Source organism: Petaurus breviceps, unplaced genomic scaffold (genome assembly GCF_028583685.1).
Source record: "Petaurus breviceps papuanus isolate PSGF00001 unplaced genomic scaffold, PetGlider_PUasm1.0 90845, whole genome shotgun sequence".
Lineage (NCBI taxonomy): Eukaryota > Metazoa > Chordata > Mammalia > Diprotodontia > Petauridae > Petaurus > Petaurus breviceps.
The window spans coordinates 5082033-5104245 of record NW_027187359.1 but is presented as its reverse complement, the minus strand read 5'-3'; the positions used below and the strand labels follow the sequence as shown (position 1 = coordinate 5104245).

The window sequence follows — 22213 nt, the reverse complement described above, 5'->3', positions numbered from 1 at the left end:
TGGAGATAACATTAACATTTATTTGAAAAGAGCATCATAAAGACATATTGGAAAATATTGACCAACATTTCCTAAAGAATTACCTTAAGTATCATCCATCCATAGTTACTTCCTCCTTCCCCAAATACACTACCTTTTCCTCCCCTCATAAATGAAGCCAATGGGCTCCAATGAATTTTAAATACAGAAACTATCACAGGAACTAATTCTGCACCCACACATAAATAAATCTATCAGTTATTATATACACGTATCAGAAACTATGTGGCACTTGTGCACTCCCACCCACTCCCACCCACCCATATACACCCAGGGCCACAAAGGTTTAGATCACACACACACACACACACACACACACACACACACACGCACGCACGCACACATGAACAAACACATTGCAAATCTAAGGACAGAAGCATTTACAGGTTTTCCAGCTGGGAGTGCCTCTTCTCCCCTTCAGCCAATTAAGTGCTTTTCGGAAACTGAGAGGAGATGGAGGGAGAGCATTTCCCCTATCCTCGGATCTCTCAGAAAAAGAGATGAACTCAGCTTCTTTGGTCCTCAGGTAGAATGAAAATTCAAGGCCCAGCTCCAGTTTAGCAACATACTTCTCTTCTACCATCCATTCTAGCAATCAGTCTATGGGCATTTAAGGGCCTACCATGTGCCAAACAAGAGAAGCAGTGTGGCGTAGTGGTTATTGGCATCTAAGCCAGAAAGGCCTGGGTCCCAGTCCTGCTTTTGACATATATTAGTGTATCCTGGGTGAGTCAAGGCCTCTTTGTTCTTTAGACAGTTCACCAAACCAACTGCAGAGAAATTGCACAGGTAGGAGGTCCCACCACTGGAGTGCCCTATACCAACCAAATCACAAGTTCAGACACTGTGCCAAAAACTGTTGGGTACTAGGGATATAAAGGTAAATAGAAATGACCCCTGCTTTCCAAGAGCTTACCTTCTAGTTAAGTACTGTTCAGTCTTCTTCTCCTTACAGCATATTTGGGCCTGGATTAGACTTGAAGCAAATGGTTCATCTTTACTTTGAGAGTTGCTGGGATAGGGGGAAAACAAGTAACTCTAAATACTTGTACTTCCCAGGGCAACTCGGGCATCTTGTTTTAGCTCAATGTGTCTGTCCTAACCTGGGAAGGCCCAGAAAGAGCATGGCTTCTGAGCTGGGCTCAGTCTTCCCAGTTACATGGGAGTCCAGACATAATTCAGTGCAGTAGAGGGGATTTAGCCATCAGGAGCAATGGGATTGGGATTAGACAGCATCACGATCCAGAGACCACAGAGAAGCTCAGGCATCCTGATCCTTGAGCTATTTAGTCTTCTAGAAGTTTCAAGGCTTAAGCTCTACTGTACTTCTGGGTACTAGGCAACTAAGAATGTAAATTATAGTTGTTAAGTCATATTTCAGTTGTGTCTGACTCTTCATGACCCTAATTAGGGTTTTCTTGGCAAAGATATTGGAATGGTTCACCATTTTCTTCTCCAGCTCATTTTACAGATGAGGAAACTGAGGCAAACAGGGTTAAGTTAATTAAACAGGGTTAATCTAGGGTCACACAGTTGGTGAGTACCTGAGAATGGATTTGAACTCAAGAAGATGAGTCTTCCTGACTTCAGGCCTACCACTCTATTCACTGAGCCACTTGTTCACAAATTATAGATAAGGTGCCAAATCACTTGGTTCAGGGAGTTTCCCCATACCAATGAAATCAAAGGTTTAGTCTCCATTTCTGTTGAACATTCCCTACAATATTAGCTGCCTGGGGCCGCTAGCATAATTTTTACTCCCTTCTTTGCAGCCTAGTTTCATTTGAAACCTTGGCACTACAAATCTCACAACCTCACTTTCTATTAAGAGGGAATTATTTTAAGGGGAATTACTGGATTTATGTTCTCAAATGGGAAGAGGAAGAAGGGAGCAGAACCACAGGACCCTAAGGTCCCTATTTGGAGGTAAACTCAGTTTAGTTAAGAGAAATCAGGGGTTTCAAACATATTCACATCTGATTAAACCTTCCCAGGAAAGCTCTAGCTATAGCCATCCTTCTCTCAAGGCAGAAGCTAATTTTCTGTCCATTAAGAGTGCAAGAGGCAGGGTCTCCAGCTGAGCATGATCTGGTAGAATATAAGCTACTTGAGAGCAAAGATTGTTGTTTTTGTCTTGCTATAATCAGCACCTAGCACTGAGACTCATATGTAGCAGATGCTTAATAAATGTTTGCTGGATGGAACGAAGGATAGTTTCTGACTGTCTCTACCCAGGAGAGGAAAAAGACCTCATCACAAGGAACAGCACAGATAGCAAAAGGGGATTGGCAAGGAAGGGGAAGTAATTTCCCCCTCATTCCCTGGGGCCAGTGGCAAGACAAGAAAATAATGGCATGAAACCAATTTTAAATCCTGATTTAAGTCCTCCAATGCTTTGTTCGAAGGCACACTATCTGACATTGAGGCAGGATTTTTACAATTCCTATGATCAAGAGCTGGAAGAAACCTCAGACCACCTGTTTCCTCACTTATAACATGAGGACACTGCACTAACTTATCTTTAAAGTCCCTTTAAGCTCTTAACCATAAAATCCTGTGGTCTAGTCCAGCACCTTCATTTTACAGATGGGGAAACTGAGGCCCAGAGAGACGTGTTTTTCCCCCAGTCACATACATTACTTAGCAGGGCCAGGATCCACATCTATCTAGCCTCTTTGACTCAAAATTCAATGTTCTATTACAGCTTGTTGCTAATTTTTGTTAGGATAATTTCGTCTACCTTGCTTATTAAATTCGGCAATAGACGTTGTTTAACTCAGATACCAGAAGAGTCAGAAATAGCTTCTTCGCAAGGAGAAAATAAAAGCATAGAAAAGTTTCCCTTGATTTGGGAGAGGGTATAGAATTGATGCTCTAAGTCAGAGGCATCAAGGCCTCATGCTGCTGGCCACAAACAGTTTCAAGTATAATTGGGAAATATTTAATAAAATAAATATAAGAACAGCAGAACAAAGTTGAGGTTAATGTGTGGTTTTCTAAGTCAGTATGAGTCCCTGCCCAGGGATCCTTATGTATGGGTTAGTGGACCGAATTCTATTTGAATTTGACACCACTGATCATATATCTAGAGATATACTTTCATTCCACCCCCCACCCTCCCCCACCCCGAAACAGTGATAACCAAGGCCAGCAATCATCTTCTGGGGGAATTAACCTCATCTATAGGCTTTTTAGAAAAGTGTCATAGAAATATTATTACATAGGTCTGAGCCTCACAGTATCCTTATCTGTAAAATAGAAGGGGGAAATAGGGGGAAGAAGTTGACTAGATGGACCATAAACTCCCTTCTGGCTCTCAATCTTACGATTCCCACCCCTCAGTGCCACAGATATGAGAAACATCGCTAGAGGTAGTGAAGAGGATGGCTAAAGTCAAGTAAGAAACTGAAGGTCTTCTTTTAAAGCTAAGTTTAGGGTTAAGAGACAAACGGGGGTGGGGGGGGGAGGGAGCATCCAGGTGGTGCAGTGAATACAGCACCAGGCCTGGAATCAGAAGGACCCAAATTCAAATGTGATCTCAGACACCTGACTTACTGTGTGACCTTGGGCAAGTCACTTAACCCCAACTGCCTTGCCATTCCCCCTCCAAAAATACAAAAACCAACCAAAGAGACAAAGTGCTCAGGACAATCATGAAGAACTAGTTAGCGCAGGAAGAAGACTAGTTTGGCTCTCAGGATTCCTATCTTGTCTTCAAAGTCAACTGTGTGCTTTGATGTTCACTCTAAGCTCAAGTTGCTATTTTAATAAGAAATGTTCTATTGTATAAAATTAAGAGGAATTTCATGCTTATAAGTCTGTATGTCCTCCATCTTGGATTTCAGGGAACGCATGCAACCTAAAATTGCATTAAGCAAGGCAGAGAGTGTGCAACCAGGAGGTTCTACCCTCATCAGAGGATACTCCTCTGGCTGAAGTGTTTTATTTAGTTCTTATTAACATCTTGGGAAGTACATTGATATAAGTTAGAGGAAGGAGGCCGACATAGTGACTGGCCTTGAGATCATGCCTTAGAACAATCAAATGAAGCAACCAAGGAGGTTTGGCATAGGAAAGGAGGCAGTTTGTGTGGTGGTGGGGGGCGGTGGCACATGATCATTTTCTTCAAGTATTCGAAGGACTCTTAAATGAAAGGAGGATCAGATATGTTTTGCTTAACCACAGCGGGAAGAACGAGAAACGAGAGTTGAAGGAGATAAATTTAGGTTTTATGGAGTGAAAAATATTTTTAGAGTTGGAGGTATTGAAAAGTGGAATGGGTTGCCTTAAACACTGGCAGGTTCCCTTTATTCAAAGTTTTTAAGTAAAGGCTAATGACTACTTACTTATCAGGTATGTTAAATGGCAGATCTTTTTTTTCTGATAAGAATTACACAAGGTGGTCTCTGAGAGTCCTTCCAAGTCTGGAAGCATGATTTACACCACTTCACCTATCTATAGTGCAATAACAGATACTGAGTTGAAAGTGGGCTGCATTTTTTACCCCAACATATCCTGGGCTTGCATAAAACTTTAGAATGGCCAAGGAGTGCTGCCTTTCATTGTACAACCAACTATGCATTGTTTTTTATTTTTAAAAGGAATCTTGTTTTAGAAACGCACCCTATATTTTCAGATGTTTTACATTCAGACCAATATGGTAAGTACTGAAGCTATAAAAACAAAGGCCTCAGGTAACAACATTATGATAGTTGGGCTCAAATTTCCCTTTTCTTCCCCAGGAAACTCACTTAGAATGGGAGAAAATACATCTGGAGTGGGGAAGGCAAGGCAATTGGGGTTAAGTGACTTGCCCAAGGTCACACAGCTAATAAGTGTGTCAAGTGTCTGAGGCCAGATTTGAACTCAGGTACTCCTGACTCCAGGGTCGGTGCTTTATTCATTGTGCCACCTAAATGCCCCAAGAAAATACATCTGGATCAAATTCTCCCTTGCCTAAGACAAGATCAAATTCCTTTTTTTCTTCCCTTTTCTTCTCTCTCCCATTCTCTCTTCCACTCCTCCTAGAAGGGGGAAAATCATTAATCAACCTATAATTCACTCACATCCTCAGGTGAATTATCTCGGCTATACTAAAGTTTTGGGACATAGGTTAGAAGATTGGGGGAGGAAGGAAAGGTTATTTTAGAAGGGTTATTTAGAGGGAGATGTGCCTGTAGGAATCTGCCATCTGGGTCTCTAGATAAGCCATAGTCATATAAGAGAGGTTGATCCTTGGGAGGATTAGCAAGGATAGAATTCGGCACAGAGAGGACATTAAGACAAACTCTCCTCCCTACTTGCCCATATTACTTGGGGTCATTGTGTATTGGTTCTGATTGGATTTTTGCAAGAAATTGTTGTCACTATCATCTATAAAAAGTTTGTTGAATTACCTACAAGGTGCAGAGTGCATGGGGCACCTGAAAATCAAGAATTCGAAGAAGCTTCTGCTGCACTCTGGAGTTCAGAGGTATCACCTCATTTGGATAAAGTACATATAGACTTTATCCAAAAGACACACATACACTTCCCCTCCCTCACCCCACCCCACCCTACTCCCCATACATACATAGGCTTGCACACTGCATTCCCAAAGCATACAACTGGCCCACTCATTCCTTGGTGGATACATCCAATATTCTCAGTGCTGGCAGGTAAACTCCTTTTGTAGGAATGGTCCCAAGGACCCTCTGACCAGGGCAGGGCAAATAACTTTCCCTATAAGGGAATGATTCAGAGCTGGGCATTGGGGAAGCCTGTCATCTTCTGTTTTTTGGGAGAGTGTCTATTGTCTTGAGTTACCTCTTGTCCTGCCCTCAAACCTAGAACCTCTAGCAACAAGCCTATACCCCAGAGGAAGAATGATCAAGGAGACACCATAACCCAGTGTCTCAGGCAGGGTAGAGATGGTAAGAGCGCCAAGAAGGACCACAAACAGTGGTGGGGCTAAGTAGAGATGGCTTTTCCATCTCTGCCTACTATGAGAGGTGGTCACTGGGGAGTATTCTCTGGTATAACTTCTCATGGTACAGGACTTCCAGGATGCAGTGTACTTGCCTCCCTGGCAATGTCAAGGCTGAAGATGGCCTTACTCTCTCTCCCCAGTCTTGTTAGATTTTATTTCCCTTCATGAGATTAGGCTTTCCCTTAATTTCATTTTACGTTCCCACAATGCCTCTAAACCCTGGCTCCAAGGGTCCTGTGCCATTTGAGAGGAGATTGGCCCAGGCCAACTCTTAATGGATGAACAAGAACAAGAAAAAATTGCTGGTATTAATTACTTATTGAGCACTAGCATCCCCAGAAAGGATGTCTCATGCTTTCTTTCAGATCCTAGTCTTAGAGCTGCCATGGTCCCACCTCTGTTTTCCTCCAAATTCCTAAGGCACCCCATTCCCTTCTTTCTAGCCCCTGCACCCAATTGCATGGTGACTTTTCACATCAGGCAAAAAGGACTTCAGTCTGTTGCTCGGTGAGGATGAAGCTCTCAGTATATCTCAACCCTTCTGAAGCAGCTCTGTTAGGTGGTGATCCAAACTTCAACTTGGTAGCTGGGAAATTCCTGGAGTGAGACTTCAACACTTTCCTTTTTCTAGACAATGTTGCCTAAGAGGTATGATACCTCCCTTCCATATTTCCATTTTCTGTTCAGCTCTTGGTGTTAAATTGGGTTCAAAAGCCACTGAGATCCTTGGCAGGGTCCCTCCTTTGAAACATGGAGAACCTGTTCGTGGATGGTCCAAAGGCTCTGCCCCAAGGAAAAAACTCCTCCAACACACCAACCAGAGGCTCACCAAGGCTCTCTGACCCTTATTGGGAGAGAACCCTCAAATCTCCCCTCATAAAGGACCCCAGATGAAACAGAAGGCAAGGCAAAGTGGGTAGGGTAGACTCCCACTGGCACAGAGGGCCTGAAAGAGAGTGTGGCAAAGCTGGGATGGTGGAGCAGGAGGAAAAGAAGGGTTGAGGGAACTTGTTCTCTCAGGAAGGTGCTCACCATTTGGAAGTTATATTTCTCCCCTGAGATCTCAGTTAGGATTCCATGCTGTAGGGGATGGGGATGGGGATCGCCTCCCCCAGACCCATACTCCACAGGGCCTCTAACTCTTGGCATTCAGTATACACACAGATCAGGGAACTTCATCTCATAGACAGGAATGGAATGGTTTTGTGGCTGGCCGTAGGCTGCTGTGATGGTACCAGATGGGCTCGGGGGAGGTCTAAAGACAGCAAGAAGAAATTGAAGGGAAAAGTCATGAAGGAATGAAAATAGGAGAGCTAGAGTCATCCTTCCCCTAGGGTAAATATGGGAGAAGACTCAAATCCTCCAATGACAAAGACCATATCCATGAAGGTCAAGCCTTCCTGATATATAAATTCAATTGAGGCCTTTAAACAGAGAAAGAACTTGGGATCTAGGGGAAAGCAAACTAACTCTGTAGTCAGAGGGTCTGGGTTTAAATTCTGCCTCTGATGCTTACCTGTGTGGCTGCGGGCAGGTCATGCCTACTACTTTCTCTCCTTGGGCCTCAGTTTCCTCATCTATAAAATGAGTGGGTTGGACTAGATAGCTCCTGAGGCCTCTTATAACTCTAACTCCATGATCCTATGGCTTCATGGGCAATCAAGTTTTTATGTTGTGTTCCAGGACTTCTCATTTAAGGCTAAGTTCATTACAAAGGTCCATGATCATAGAGACATTCTGGGTTCTTTTCCTGAAACCACCTCCTAATCCTCTGACATCTTTCCTTCCCAGTCAATCAGTATAGATTCAGGTTCCCAATTCTAGATTATGAAAAGGAATAAGTTCTAGGCCTTCCAGAGAACAAAAGCAATGAGGAATGAAGCCAGAGGGGAGAGCCCTGTGAAAGATCAGACAGCAAACTCCCCTGCCCACAGCCACTTACCGGATGGTGATTTCAAAGATCTGGTTGAGTTTGCTCTGCAGCAGGGATGCCTGTAAACCACAGAGATGGAAAGAAGATGAGCTTGTGGGCCCTGACCACATCACTACATTGCAGGTTCCTGCGGCCTGTTTAGGGCTAGGGCCAAGGGAGGAAATCCTGTCTGTGCCAGCTGTGATGAATGAAAAGTCCTGAGAGACAGAGTTTCTGGGTAATCAATAATCAATGTATCAATTAGGCTACCTAATAAATAATCAATGGCTTCTCTAGAGAACCAAAGAGGAAATACATGGAGAGCCGGAAAGTTTAAAAAACTTCTCTGGAGGAGGTTCTCTTAACAACTGAAATCAATGCTGATTGATGGACATTAATGAGGAGGTGGACTAGAAGTCTTCAGCCTCTGCTTCTGAGAATGCAGCTTGATCATGAGACTCAGCCACCTCCAGCAGTCTGGAGAGGGGAACCCTTTTCCATCTGGACCACTCTGGTTGGCTTTCTCCTTCATGAGCTGGGTCACTGTAAATTCTAATGGGAGGGCACAAGGACAGGAGTTCATTTCCTCAGGGCAAGAACTTGCCTAGACTGGATTTCGTTTACATTCTAAACAGAAGTAAGGTCTCCTAGTTGGGTGGGGTCCAGCCCAAGATCCAAGAGCAGGTTCCCCAAAGGTTAGGGTAAATCACAATCAGTCATGTCCTTCAGAAGCTGGCCTTCCACAGGAGCTGGGCCTCAATGAAGAAACAGAGGAGAAAAAGCCTATATCCTAATTTAATAATTGGTTATTTATAAATAGAAAAAAAATTTCTCATAGCCTCTAAGAGGAAGCAATCTGTTTGGGCTTTGCTCTGCATGAGGACATGTGGAAAGGCATACCAGAGAGATCTTTTGTGCCTGCCTCTTTAAGAGCCAACAAGAGAGAAACAACACGCCATAGAGGATAGGAGGGCTGGCCTCAGAGTAAGGAAAACTAGGCCTAAGTTCTGCCTCTGTGAGTCTGGGCAAGTTTCAGGGCCCCCAGGCAACTCTCTACGACTATAAATTATAAAGAAGTTGTTTCTATGCAATGGTAGAGGGGATTTCCTCAAAGGGAGATGCCAATATCAATGAAAATAAAGGTTCTGACCAAAAATTTCTTTTAAAGGAGCCAATTAAGTCATTCAAAGATGACAGCATGGAATCATTGACCAAGAGAAAGAAGAATGGAGTCAATATAACTTAACAAACATTTATGAAATGCCTACTGTATACCAGGCATTATGCTAGGTGCTGGAGATACATAGAGAAAGAATGAGTGTGTTCCTGTCTTCAGGAAACTTATCTTCTTGGGACCAACCGATCTTGTTCAGTGACCTAGGGAAAAGTCTCTTTCCATCTTTCTGCCTTGTTTCCTCTGTTTCAGGAAAATAGTAATCCTCTGACTCCCAGGATAAGGATGAAACAGACTAGTGTAACATGGGGCTAAGGGAACACTGGATGAAAGAAGAGGATAGAAATGCAAGATTTTTTGCATTTAATGTCTACCATTGTTTTTGTCATTGATGGCCCCTCAAATTTTGACCATACCACATCATGAAAGCCATCTACAGTAGCACAAAATGTTTCAATCTGCTTTGAGTGATAGGGTGCCCATAGTCAGTGAAATCAAGAATGCATGAAGCAATGAAATAAAGGTTGTTATTGTTAAAAAAAAAAAAAAGCAAAAAACTTCTCCCTCTGAAATGCCTTTCCACTGAATCCTTTCCCTTAAAAAAAACTTCAGTGTATTGATTCACCAAGCCACTTGGTTTTCTTCCTTCAAATGCTTCCCCCCATGATCGCTGTTTCTAAGAAAACCAGTCTCAATTCCCAGATATTCCTGACATGGTCAGCCTTGCCAATCATCATAGAACTTGGCACTGTCCGTCAGTTGTCTCCTGGAGGTGCCCATGTTATTTCACAATGGTTGCCTTTCTTGAGAGAAGGAGCTACTTACTGGTCAAGAGTCTCTCTACCTTATAACTCCATATCCAAATTAATTGCCCCAAAAGACTAAACAATGATGGGACTCTCTTGGTACTTTGGGGGATAGTACTAAACCCAAATACTCCAGAGCTATGATTCCATCTCTGAGAATATTCCTTTTTTTTTTTTTTTTAAGCAATCGGGGTTAAGTAACTTGCTCAAGGTTACACGGCCAGTTATTTCTGGGTGTGGTGCTAAGTGTCTGAGCCCGGGATTTGATCTCCAGGTCGTCCCAACACTGGAGCCGGTGCTCTTACTCGCTGAGTCACCTGGCCGCCCCTAAGCAATTGGGGTTAAGTAACTTGCTCAAGGTTACACGGCCAGGTGTTTCTGGGTGGGTGCTAAGTGTCTGAGCCCGGGATTCGATCTCCAGGTCTTCTCAACACTGGAGCTGGTGCTCTTACTCGCTGTGCTACCTGGCTGCCCCGAGAATATTCCTTTTAATAATGAAGATCTCAAGCCATCCATTCCTACTTAAGGGCATACATATGCATCTCTTGGCAAGTGAGTAGTGGTTTTTGTCCTATGTGTCTAATGACATTCTTTACTCCACTAATAACAAATGGTGATGAGTTATGAATACCAGGAAAAATACTAGTGTTGATCCATCCCTGATGGGTCACCCTATTCCTATGAGGAATGGGGTTGGGAGTAGTCTGAGAGGGCACAGGAGAAGTCCAGAAAGCTTCTTTGTTGCCATAATTCAGTGCTGACTTTTTTTTTTTAAGCAATCGGGGTGAAGTAATTTGCTCAAGGTTACACAGCCAGTTATTTCTGGGTGTGGTGCCGAGTATCTGAGCCCAGATTTGATCCCCAGGTCATCCCGACACGGGAGCCGGTACTCTTACTCACTGAGCCACCTGGCAGCCCCTATAGTGCTGACTCTTGCTAACCCTAAGGGCTAGACACCAATCTCCCCTTGGCTTTTATACTCACCCGGGCCCCACAATGGGCAGCAATCTCCTCAAAAGGTGCCTTCTGAAACTTCTCAACCACCTGTCGTCGCCGCTCACGTTCTTGTTCCTCCACTGCCACACTATCTACTGGAGTACAGAAAGTTTAAGTTATTACCTTGGTAATGGGCCATAGTGATGCCATAGTGCATAGAGCATTAGCCCTAGAGCCAAGAAGACTCGTCTTCCTGAGTTCAAATTTGACCTCAGATACTTACTATGTGACCCTGGGCAAGTCACTTAATTCTGTTTGCCTCAGTTTCTTCCTCTACCAAATGAGCTAGAGAAGGAAATGGCAAACCACTCAAGTATCTTTGCTAAGAAAATCCCAAATGGGGTCACAGAGAGTTGAATGTGATTGAAAAACAACTGAACTGAGCCAGTGATTCACACCATAGTGTACAAGTATCATGAAGTAGAAAGAACAGTGAATTTAGAGTCAGAGGACAAAAATTCCTATCCTGACTTTGCCACTAACAAGCTATATTGTTGGGCAAGTCATGGCTTCAGTCCATTTTCTTTTCTTTTCTTTTTTTTTTTTTGGAAGGGGGAAGGCAGGGAAATTGGGGTTAAGTGACTTATCCAAGGTCGCACAGCTAGTAAGTGTTAAGTGTCTGAGGCCAGATTTGAACTCAGGTCCTCCTGACTCTAGGACCAATGCTTTATTCACTGTGCCACCTAGCCACCCCTGATTTTTTTCACTTTCTTTTTCTATAAAATGGGAACACCATATGCAAATTGCCCTGTAGCTTCAAACTGCAATTCTCAAATGGGAAAATACGTGTGAAATAAATTTGTAGACAATCAAGTGTTACAAAAAAGGCAAAATACTATTATTATTACCTAGAAAATTCTGAGAGAATGAGATATGGGGAAAAAGTAGGCAATGCCTAGAACATGGGGCCCTGAACCAGGGTATAACATGAGGACATCTGGAGGAAAGAGCAGAGGTAAAAGGAAAGGCATTGAAAAGGGAGAGGAGAGAGAGGTCGAGAGATCAGTTCTAGTCCTGGGTCTGTCACTAACTCATTGTATGACCTTAGGCATATCACATGACTTATTTGGTCCTCAGTTTCCTCATCTATAAAATGAAGGGACAGAAAGGGCCCTTGCCTTCCCAAATGTTCTATTAACCTGTGATTTTATAATAGGAGGCTAGAGATTAAGGACACCTACTTTCCAGTTCTGCCCAGCACCAACCCATAGTGCACAAACATAGGCAGGTTTCCAGGAAACTACAATGGAAAGTCACCCACCATAACTGCTGCTAGATATTCCCTCATACACAAATATAGATCTGTATGCCTAAGCCTCGACCCATTAAGTGTGAACAGAGCTATCCGGGTTGACAGAGCTCACAAATAGCTTTTTGGATGTACAAATATTTGAATCCCACAGTAACTGTGCTGTCTTGAGGGAATGCTGCCATTGACACAGCACCTGCTTAGCAATCCCCTCTCCTGACTATGAATTTGACCTTCACATGTCACAAGTGGTAAACTGTGTACCACTCAGATGGTCATTTCACTTCCAAGAGTGAAGATACATGCCCTAAGCTTCACCTTGTTGTCTTTTTAATAGAAAGCTTTTGTCCATAGGGTTAGAGATTACTATGAAGGGAAAACTCTGTTGAAATCAGGATGAACATTATTCTACTGCCATTTCATTTCAACGGTCCAAAGATATTTACAACCTTATCTATACTTTTCTGTAATTCATAAAAATACTCAAGCTTCCTAATATAACAACAAAGGCAATGGGTCTCATGGGTTTTAGGTAATCCGTGGGCCTAGAATCTGAGGGACAATGTATTAAGATCCAGATTGGAATCAACTCAGGATACACTGAGGATTAGCCATGATCCATATGAGGCTAAAGTCTAAATCTAGGATTAGAGTGAGAAATTAGTTCTTATAACAGTTCTTTCCTGTTGTCTTTTTTAATTCATTCTGGTTTCTCAACCTCCTTCCTTTTTTTTTTATATTCCTTCTACTTTCCTCCTCCTGTTTGTTTTTCTTTTACAAGATGACTTCCTGCTTTGTGATAGATATAAGGCTATAGGATCAACTCTGTCCACATCTGATGATGATAACAGGAAGGCAACTTTAATCTTCCTTCTACCCTGACTAGTCGGCCATCACTCAAGGAAGTAGTTTTCCATGTCTGTATTTATATTCCTTGCTCTTAATTTTTTTAAATAGGGAATTTAATCCTATAGTTATTTTTACTTTTTGGAGAGACAAATGTAAATTTAAATTGTCTTTTATGGATATGCAGTCTTCATTGTTTTGTTATTTCCTGTGTGTCACTGACCCTCAAAGGAAAGAAGCAAGTTCTCTCTCCTCTTGATCTACAATAATGGCATTTGGCTTCCCATTAATAGGACATATTGGTGAGGAAGGATTTGCCATCAATTCTCTTGCCCTATCCTCTTTGCCACCATATAGCAGAAACCCTGACAGCAGGATTAAGGGCTAGTCTGGAAAACTCACCCACGTGACTCAATGTGAATAGTATAAATCATTTATTTCTACATTCTATTTCTTTTTTTTTTTTTTTGCCTTTTGGAGGGCAATTGGGGTTAAGTAACTTGCCCAAGGTTACACAGCTAGTATTTTTGTGTGGGTGTTGTGTCTCAGGCCGGAACCAAACTTGGTTCCTCCCGACTCCTGGGCCAGCGCTTTACTCACTGCGCCACCTAGCTGCCCCAACTATATTTTCTTAATAAAAAATCTGACAAAGGACATTTATTATGAAACCTTAATGAAAGGGCACTTTTGAACACCATATAATTAATTACAAAGACCAAACTTGCCCCCCAGTAAAGGGAGGAAAAAGCACACCTGCCTCCCTTCTTTGTAGAAGTGGGGGACTATGGGTGTGGAACATTACATATGTTATTAGAATCAATGTGTATATTTGTTAGTTTTGTTGAATTGTTTCCCCATACTCACAGTTTTAAAAAATTGTTTGTTAACAAAGTATGGCTCTACGAATAGGGGAGGGGAAAGGGATGTATTTGGCAATGAAAGTGATAGAAAGAAAGAAGAAAAGAAAAAAGTCCTTTTCTATTCTCAAAAGTGAAATTATACTGGAAAAAGACATTTGATCACCATATACACATCTCCCAATAGCTTCAGTTGCCCTAACTTACCAATGGCCTTCTTTAGTGTCTCATAGGTAATCTCCTCAGCAGGCACTCTCTGCAGAGAAAAGAAAAAACATTTTTGAAGCTTAGCTTTCTTAGGAAAGGTGAAAGAAGAAAGGGGATGTCAAAGGGTACTGGGGTCTTCTTGGCTTTGGAACTCTCTAGTACCCTCATCTACCTAAGTCCTGGACTTGGAAATTAAAAGTCACTTAATTTGCCAGGAGGCAATTATGAGAAACTCTTCTAGACTGATGGACACCTACCAAGGACCAGGCAGCCACATTGCATGCAGAGCTAGCCAGCTGTTCAAAAAAAAAATTACCCTTTGACCCAGCAGCACTACTTCTAGATCTGTATCCCAAAGAGATCATAAAAACGGAAAAAGGACCCATGTGCACAAAATACACATGGTGGCCAAGAATTGGAAATTGAGGGGATGCTCATCAATTGGGGAATGGCTGAACAATATGTGGTATGTGAATGTAATGGAATATTATTGTTTCATAAGAAATGATGAGCAGGAGGACTTCAGAAAAACCTGGAAAGACTTAAAATGAACTGATGCTGAGTGAAGCAAGCAGAAACAAGATAACACTTGTACACAGTAACAGCAACATTGTGTGATGACTAACTTTGATAGATTTAGCTCTTCTCAGCAATGCAAGGATCTAAAACAACTCCAAAAGACTCATGACAGAAAATGCTATCCACATCCAGAAAAAGAACTATGGAGTCTGAATGCAAATTAAAGCATACTGTATGTACTCGTGTTCTCGTTCTCTCTCTCTCTCTCTCTCTCTCTCTCTCTCTCGTTTCTCATGGTTTCTCCCATTGGTGCTAATTCTTCTTTACAACATGACTAATGTGAAAATATCTTTAATATGAATGTATATGTAGAATCTATATCAGATTGCACACTGTCTTGGGGAGGGGGAAGGGGAGTAATGGGAGAAATTTAGAACTCAAAATCTTATGTAAGTGAATGCTGAAAACCAAAAATAAATGAATTAATAAAAAATAAAATATCAGTCCCTAGAGAAAAAAAATTCAGAGATTGGCAGGGGAAGGGGGAGCACAGTTTGGTCAGACCTTGACTTAGATCAGAAATTTTATTTCAGAAAGACCCCCAGAATCCCACCCCAGAAAAGAATCTGTCTTTTATACTTATTAAAAACCCAATTTTATCAAACTTTATGTGAGGAGATCACTATATAATGTTTTTAAAATATTCTGTTTGAATGAGTTTAAGGTATTTAGAATGGAAAAAAAAGGATTGAGTACCTTTAAGAAACATGTTGGCATGACCACCATTCTGAAAATTACAGGCTTAGCAAAGAAGTGATCCAAGGCTAACTGAGCATTTTTAAAGAATGTAGAAAGGAGGAAAGGATAAGAAATAAAGTATAAGAGACCTTCCCCTATCTACTATTCCCCCTTTGTTGTTGTCTCCCTCCATTAAAATGTAACAGCTCTCTCAGACCTTAGTAACTTGGTTGCTAAGGTAACTTTTTGTGATTGAAAGGAAATCACTATGGGCTTTGATGTAGGACATATTCAGACAGAGAAAAGCATGTGATATTTTCTTCATCTTCTGTTTCTGACCTGAAAAAGGAAAGATCAGGGAATGGGGAACTAGGGAACTGAGATCCAGATGCTCTTTAGTCAAAAAATTGTTAGAATTAACAATTAATTTGGAATTAGTGCAGAACTGGTCTGAGAAGTTCATAAAGAACATACTACATGACCTAAAATTGAGGGAACCAAGAGGTTGGCTGAGTACCCTTAAATAATCAATTAACCCTTAAATAATCAATTAATCAATAAGCACTTGTTGTTGTTGTTATGTCATGGAACCTTGGTTCTTTGCAGAATCTGACACAGGGCAGAAGGAACTGAGCAGGGAATAGCTCCATGTCCTCATCTGTAAAAAGGCAGAGTTGGATGAAATGATCTCTGAGGTCCCTTATAACTCTAAACCTATAATTCTAAAGTGTGATTTTAAAAAATGAAATCATAAGAGCAAATAATCTTTCAAATAGACTGCAAGCTTGTGGTCAGGTACCATTACATTTTTATAGTTACATACCTAGCATCTAGCACAGTGGAGGGTCCTTCACTGAGCTGAACCCAACTGGTAACATGCATCACTGATTTTATAATAGGGATCAATAGGAAAACAGGGTTCACTTAACAGAAATTCGTTTTACATACATGAATGAATGAATAAAAAAGTATTTACTAAGCAATTACTCTGTGTCAAACATTGTGCTACTAAGTAATATGGATTTGAGGACACAGAAATAAAGTCTGAGAGCAATGTATAGTTGAATGTGAAGAGAAAAGGGAAACCAGCTCCCTCTCCTGGTTAGGATGGGACGTAAGAAAAGAAAGCAGTTTACCTCTTCCCTCTCTGGGCTGTTCCTCGATTCTACCTCCACCTGAAGGGAAATGGTTTCACCAATGCTCTTCCTCTTGGACAAGCGATCTTCATCTGGAAAAGAAGGATTGTCAGAAACTCAGAGGATCTAGAAAAAGCCATGAGAACTAGGCACTGAGATCCCCAGGGCCCATTCTCCCTGCCCCTTTAAACTTTCACTGATTCACAAAATATGTCAATAAATAAAAATGAAGAGAACAGCCCAGCCAGGGAGCTCTCCAGGGTGAAGCACAGTTTGTTGGAACTTGCTCTGCTCCAGATCTGCTGAGCCCATGTGGGATGGGTACTTGACTCTCTAGGGCTCAGATTTCCCTCCTGTTTAATGGAAATAGGAAACCTAAAAAGGTCCGGGTAAGGGTTTGAAGTCAGTAGAGATCTTTAGGTGAGTCCATCCTCTGACTGGGGAAGGTTTAACAAATCTCAGTTGGCACAAGATTTGTTAACCACAGGCCACGTTATTCCTTGAATACGTTACCCCTAAATGATGGATAAATCCCCAATATAGTCAGCAGGTGTTTTGCTATGATTTCCTCAGGTCTTTATCAGCTCTGGGTGTCATGAAGCATTGCCAAAGAATTTGACCTATGGACTCAAGCCCTAGTTAGGAAAAGTGAGGGGAATGAGGATGGAAGTCCCTGTACTCCAGTTCCTACCTGTCAGCTGAGGGATGTAAGGTGTGCAGAGCCTGTCGGAATTGTAGCCACTGCCCCCCAGGACTTCACTGATCTTACTCTGACGGAAGAGGAGTTCAATCACCACTTGGTCTAGGCTCTGGGACAACCTGAAAGAAACAAATGGGAAAGAACAGAGGAAGGAAGAAGGAAGAATCATGGACAAACGGCATGGCTGTATACTCCCACTAAGACCTTGTCCTCTCTATCCAAAAAAGGAAGGCAGCTCCTCTGAACTTTATACTCTAAGCTACCTGTCTAGGATTCCAGGACCAGATAAGGAGACCCCAGACAATCAATATGGCATAAACTAAGGTGATGTTTTCCTTAAGTATCTCTAAGAGATGAAAGTAATATTACTCTGTGAGCAATATAGTAGGCAATAAAATCACCTGTAGGCAAAAGGTCCCCTATATAATGCTGATATGGTATATGGATAGTGCCTTACCAAGAGTGATCCTTCCAGAATTCATCCCCCCTGTGAGTATGGTCAATGTTGCTAAGACTGTGTCACCCACTCTGGCACATTAGCCGCCTGGTGCTTGAGGCTTGTATAAAAATAAGAGACTAGGAAATTCAACCTGTGTGTGCGCATGAGCACAATGGAGGAGGGAGTTATCCTACTCTGTTCTCCTTTCTGTCAATTATCTGGGTATCTGTAGGGCTGGATGTTCTCTCTTGTACTCAAGACACCTCCTCCCATTTTAATAGGTGCTTCCATCATCCCTGAATCCAATAGAGGCCACCTTCTCACCTGGGTCTCTCCACAAACACATCTTCTGGGAGCAAGTATGGAGCTTCCTTCTGCCTGGTCTCTATTACCTGGAATGTAAGAAGGAACAGAGTTGGGTCTAGTAAAGAATATGAGTTCAGAAGACAGAAATGAGATCAGGGGCTCTTGTTTCTATTTTTTTGCCATTTCCTACCACAATTTCCTCAAAAGAGTAGACTCTAAAGCACCAGTGTGAAATTCAGAGAAGTGCTGATGTTCCAAGCAGCCTAAGAAATATTAAGTGGCCTCTGGTATCATCAGTGACATTTTAGTTGCTGCAATATGTAATTCAGTGATTAAATCCTAGAGGGCCACAGTTTCTTCTTAGCCCTATCCCTTCAACTATTATAAAGGTTATTTAGCAACCAGTTCTATGTTCTATTGTGACACAGTGAATTGTTAAGGCACCTCTGGTATCACTGTGAGTGACATATGATTGATCCTGTGTTTGCTCATTCCTTTCTGCCAGTTTTTTTACCATGAAACTGAAAGGTGGTTAGGTTACAGAGGATGGAGCATGGCAGGTATGAGTGTGTATGGATCCTTTACTAGACTATTTGTTATTAGGAAGGGGAATATACTACAATGATCTACTTACAGGATGATGGATTTTGAGCTTAGAGAGTATCTAATTCAAACTATTCATTTTTCTGATGTGAAAACTCAGATTTGGCTGAAATGACCAGGGCTCTTTTTACTTCACCAAGCTGTTTCTCTCTTTTGTTATTAGGAACTAGATTTATTCCTCACAGAAATAATAGAAGAGGTCAAAATTCCAACATACTGATTCCTTAACAATTATGCTTTCCCCAAGCACATGCCTTCCCACCTCTTCCAATCTAGGCAGGGAAAAGTACAAAATCTTTAGTCTAGTAGCACAGAAGATCTTTCCTGATCTGACTCTCTATCAGCCTTTCTAGTCAATTCATGTTACCCCCCACTTCATGGCCTTGCTGTTCCAATCAAAGCGACTTGCTAACACTTCCTCCTACATGACATTTTATCTCTCACCTCTGCACCTTTGCTAACACAGTGCCCCTCATTTGAAATGTTCTCTTTCTTCATATTCACCTCTTGGCATTCATAAGTTTCCTTCTGCTGGCATGGGATATATAGTGCTGGGCTTGGAGTCAGAAGACCCAAGTTCAAATATGGCCTTAGACACTTAATGGCTATGTGACACAGGCAAGTCACCAAACTTCTTCTCAGTTTCCTCAACTGTAAAATGGGGATAATAACAGCACCAACCTTCCCGGGTTGTTGTCAGGATCAGATGAGATAATATTTGTAAAGTGGTTAGCACAGTGCCTGGCATATAGTAGGTGCTGTTATAAGTGCATATTATCTCTTCCCCCCCCCTTCTAGACACCACTCAGGCACCACCTCTTAACACAAAGCCTTTCTTGATTTCACAGTTATTAAAGCTCTCTCCCTCTAATAAATTCCTCTGTATGCTTTTTGTATATAACTTAGGTGTATACATATTATATTCCTGCCAAAGAATGCAAGCTTCATGACAACCAGAACTACTTCTGTGTTGCCTTTGCATTCCTTGGTGCCTGGCACACAGTAGGTGCTTAATAAATGCTTGTGAAATTGTGTGTGGTCCTGGGAGACTCACAGAGCCAGAGGTCTCTTGAGTTCTCAGAAGCATGAAGGAAGGAGCAGCTAGGTGGGGGCAGTGAATAGCACACTAGCCCTGGAGTCAGGAGGACCAGAGTTCAAATCCAGCTTCAGACACTTACTAGCTATGTGACCCTTGGCAATTCACTTAACCCCATTGACTCAAAAAAAAAAAAAAAGGCATGTGGGAAAAAGAAAAAAAGGTTAGCGAATCCTTAAATAGGGCTACCAACCTCATGGATGTGCTGGCAGAAAGCAGGCACAGCAGTAAGCTGGCTGATGAGGTTCAAGTAGGCAGCTCCCAGAGCATAGAGGGCACAGCGGTTGTACACGGGCAGATTTTCTTCATTGATATGGGCCACTTCCTATGCCAACACAAAGACAAACCCACAAGAGTATTTAATCCACACTTTCTATCAAATTCTCCAACCCATCATCCAATTTAACTTAACCTTTTCTGGAAAGTTTACTTTTCCCAGGATTTACCCCTGAATCATAACAAGCAATTTTTTATGTCAGGGACAAGCAGCACAAAATACAACCTTGATCGGCTAGTAAAGGGAAAGGGAAGACCTTGGAACATTGCCCCATTGTGAGAAGCCAAAGACTCTAGGATGTTATGAAATTGGTAAACTATCTTTTAAACTCTATTGTTTCTAATTTTGTTTTTATCATTTTACTGAAAGATTGCTAGTGTCTTCAGGACCCTCAAAATCTGTTACTCTGTGGCAAAGCCACAGTCACCCCATCCTAGTTTTAGCTCTGATTAAGTCCTTTCCAGTTTACAGACTATAATTAGTAAGAGGATGGGAAGAAATGCCCACTTGAGTCATTCCATAGAGTATCCAAAACAAGGCAGGTGAATGAAGATTTCATCAATTTTTGGCCAGGAGAGCAACCTCATTTGACTAGAGCATCTTGAGGGCAGTGACTTTCCCTACTTTTCAGTGCTGCTTTCAACCTCCTTCCTACTCTTCTGCGTCCTCAACAGCCCTCTTCATCATCATTTTCTTGCTATTCTTTATGCAACATTGAAAATATTCATTCTATTAGAACAGATGACGTCCAATTCATTTAAAAAACCATCAGTCCCTTTGTGGAGGCTGAGATTGTCTCCTTGTGGGGCTGAGATTCTCTCCTCCTTAAACTAAGATAGATACTCATCACAATAAGAAAAGCTGATTGAGGAAGGGAAAGACAACCCCCTCCCCCATCCTACCAAACTGCCAATTCTAGCTTTGAAAGGTGCATAGATTTAGAAAACTGGAAGCTAAGTAGGACCTTATAAGCAATAAGCTAGGCATTCTCTTGGTCACATCTGAGTTACTAAAGTTCAACCACACTTGCTTGCAGGAAAGATAACATCATAGAAACTTGTCATGGAACACACTGTGCCACAGAAATTCCATTTTTACCTCATAGTGAATGATAAGCCAGGCTAGCATGGTTGAATGATGGAGAAGTGGTTGTTTGGGGGGATATTTGGGAGATGCTACTAAGTGCGAGGGTAGATCCTAGGGTACAAACTAGATCTATGGGCCTATACATAAGTGGACTTAAGGAACCCTTCCCATCCTGTAACTGCCTTGAAAGTTATACTCCAAGTCCAGGCTACTTCATGAAGTCTAAGTCATCCTCCCAAGGAAGTAAATTGGTTTTAGGGTCCTCTAAGATTCATAAAGAACTCTAAAAGAGGTCTAGGAGGCCCAGATTCATCCCCTTGGAGGGGTTTGGGAAAAGGGCAGATGGATGTGTATGTGTGTGTGTGTGTGTATGTGTGTGTACACACACGAGGGTCTCTTGGTAGCCCTTCACTGAAGAAGCTTGACCAGGTCTTGAAGAGGAAAATCCATGAATTTTTCTCAACCCACACCTCTAGAACAGAATAACAGATCTTAGAATGTCCATAGTTGTCCCACAGTTAAGAAAGTAACCCACTGGCAGCCTCTAGGGCATGGCAAAACAAGGATGAATGTTAAAACCATAGGTGGGGGGGGGAGGGGGGAAGGTAGGAAGTAGAGACTCAACCTCCATGACATTTCTTGAATTTGCTCTCTTTTCCCCACTCTCACAGCTTCCATCCTACTCCAGGGCATCCTCATTTCTCACTGGATTACCACCACGGTCTTTTCATTGCTTCCCCATTCGCAGCCTCTTCCTTCTCAAATCTACCCCCCTTATATCTGCCAAAGTTTTATTCCTAAAGCACAGGTCTAACTATGCCACTTCTTCCTGCTAAAGAAACTTCAATGGCTTCCTCTAGGATCAAATATAAACTCTTGTGTTTGTCATTTAAAGTCCTATAGAATCTGGCTCATTTCATTTCACTCTCTCCGTGATGAGAAACATCACCTCAGACATTTTAGGTTCTAGTCAAACTGGCTTACCTGCTCTCTTCAGGACAGCACACGCAATCTCCCATCACCATGCCTTTGCATTGCCTGGAATGCTCTCTCTCCTCACCTCCACCTTCAAGAATCCCTTTAAGATTCAGTTCAAGTATGACCTCCTTCAACAGGCCTTTCCTAATTTCCTTAGTTAGTCCAGCCCCTTAGAGGCCCCCCAACTACTGAGATTAATCCTTTTATATTTACTTATAACCACATTTTATATTTACTTATATATGCAAATGTTCCCTCCCAAAGGAATGCAAGCTCCTTGA

The 22213-nt window shown here is 42.0% G+C and overlaps 1 protein-coding gene across 1 annotated transcript in view; it reads right to left on the bottom strand.

Annotated features, from left to right (window-relative positions):
• Positions 1-22213, bottom strand: part of EFR3B (EFR3 homolog B) — a 128567-nt gene continuing 106354 nt past the window's right edge. The window contains exons 20-27 of the mRNA XM_069071990.1: positions 19785-19916; positions 17911-17978; positions 17139-17266; positions 16448-16539; positions 14055-14103; positions 10884-10990; positions 7950-7999; positions 1-7262 (exon numbers count right to left, since the gene is read on the bottom strand). Of these exons, the coding sequence (XP_068928091.1) occupies positions 7157-7262; positions 7950-7999; positions 10884-10990; positions 14055-14103; positions 16448-16539; positions 17139-17266; positions 17911-17978; positions 19785-19916 (732 nt within the window). The 3' untranslated portion in view covers positions 1-7156. The remainder of the gene's footprint in view (positions 7263-7949; positions 8000-10883; positions 10991-14054; positions 14104-16447; positions 16540-17138; positions 17267-17910; positions 17979-19784; positions 19917-22213) is intronic.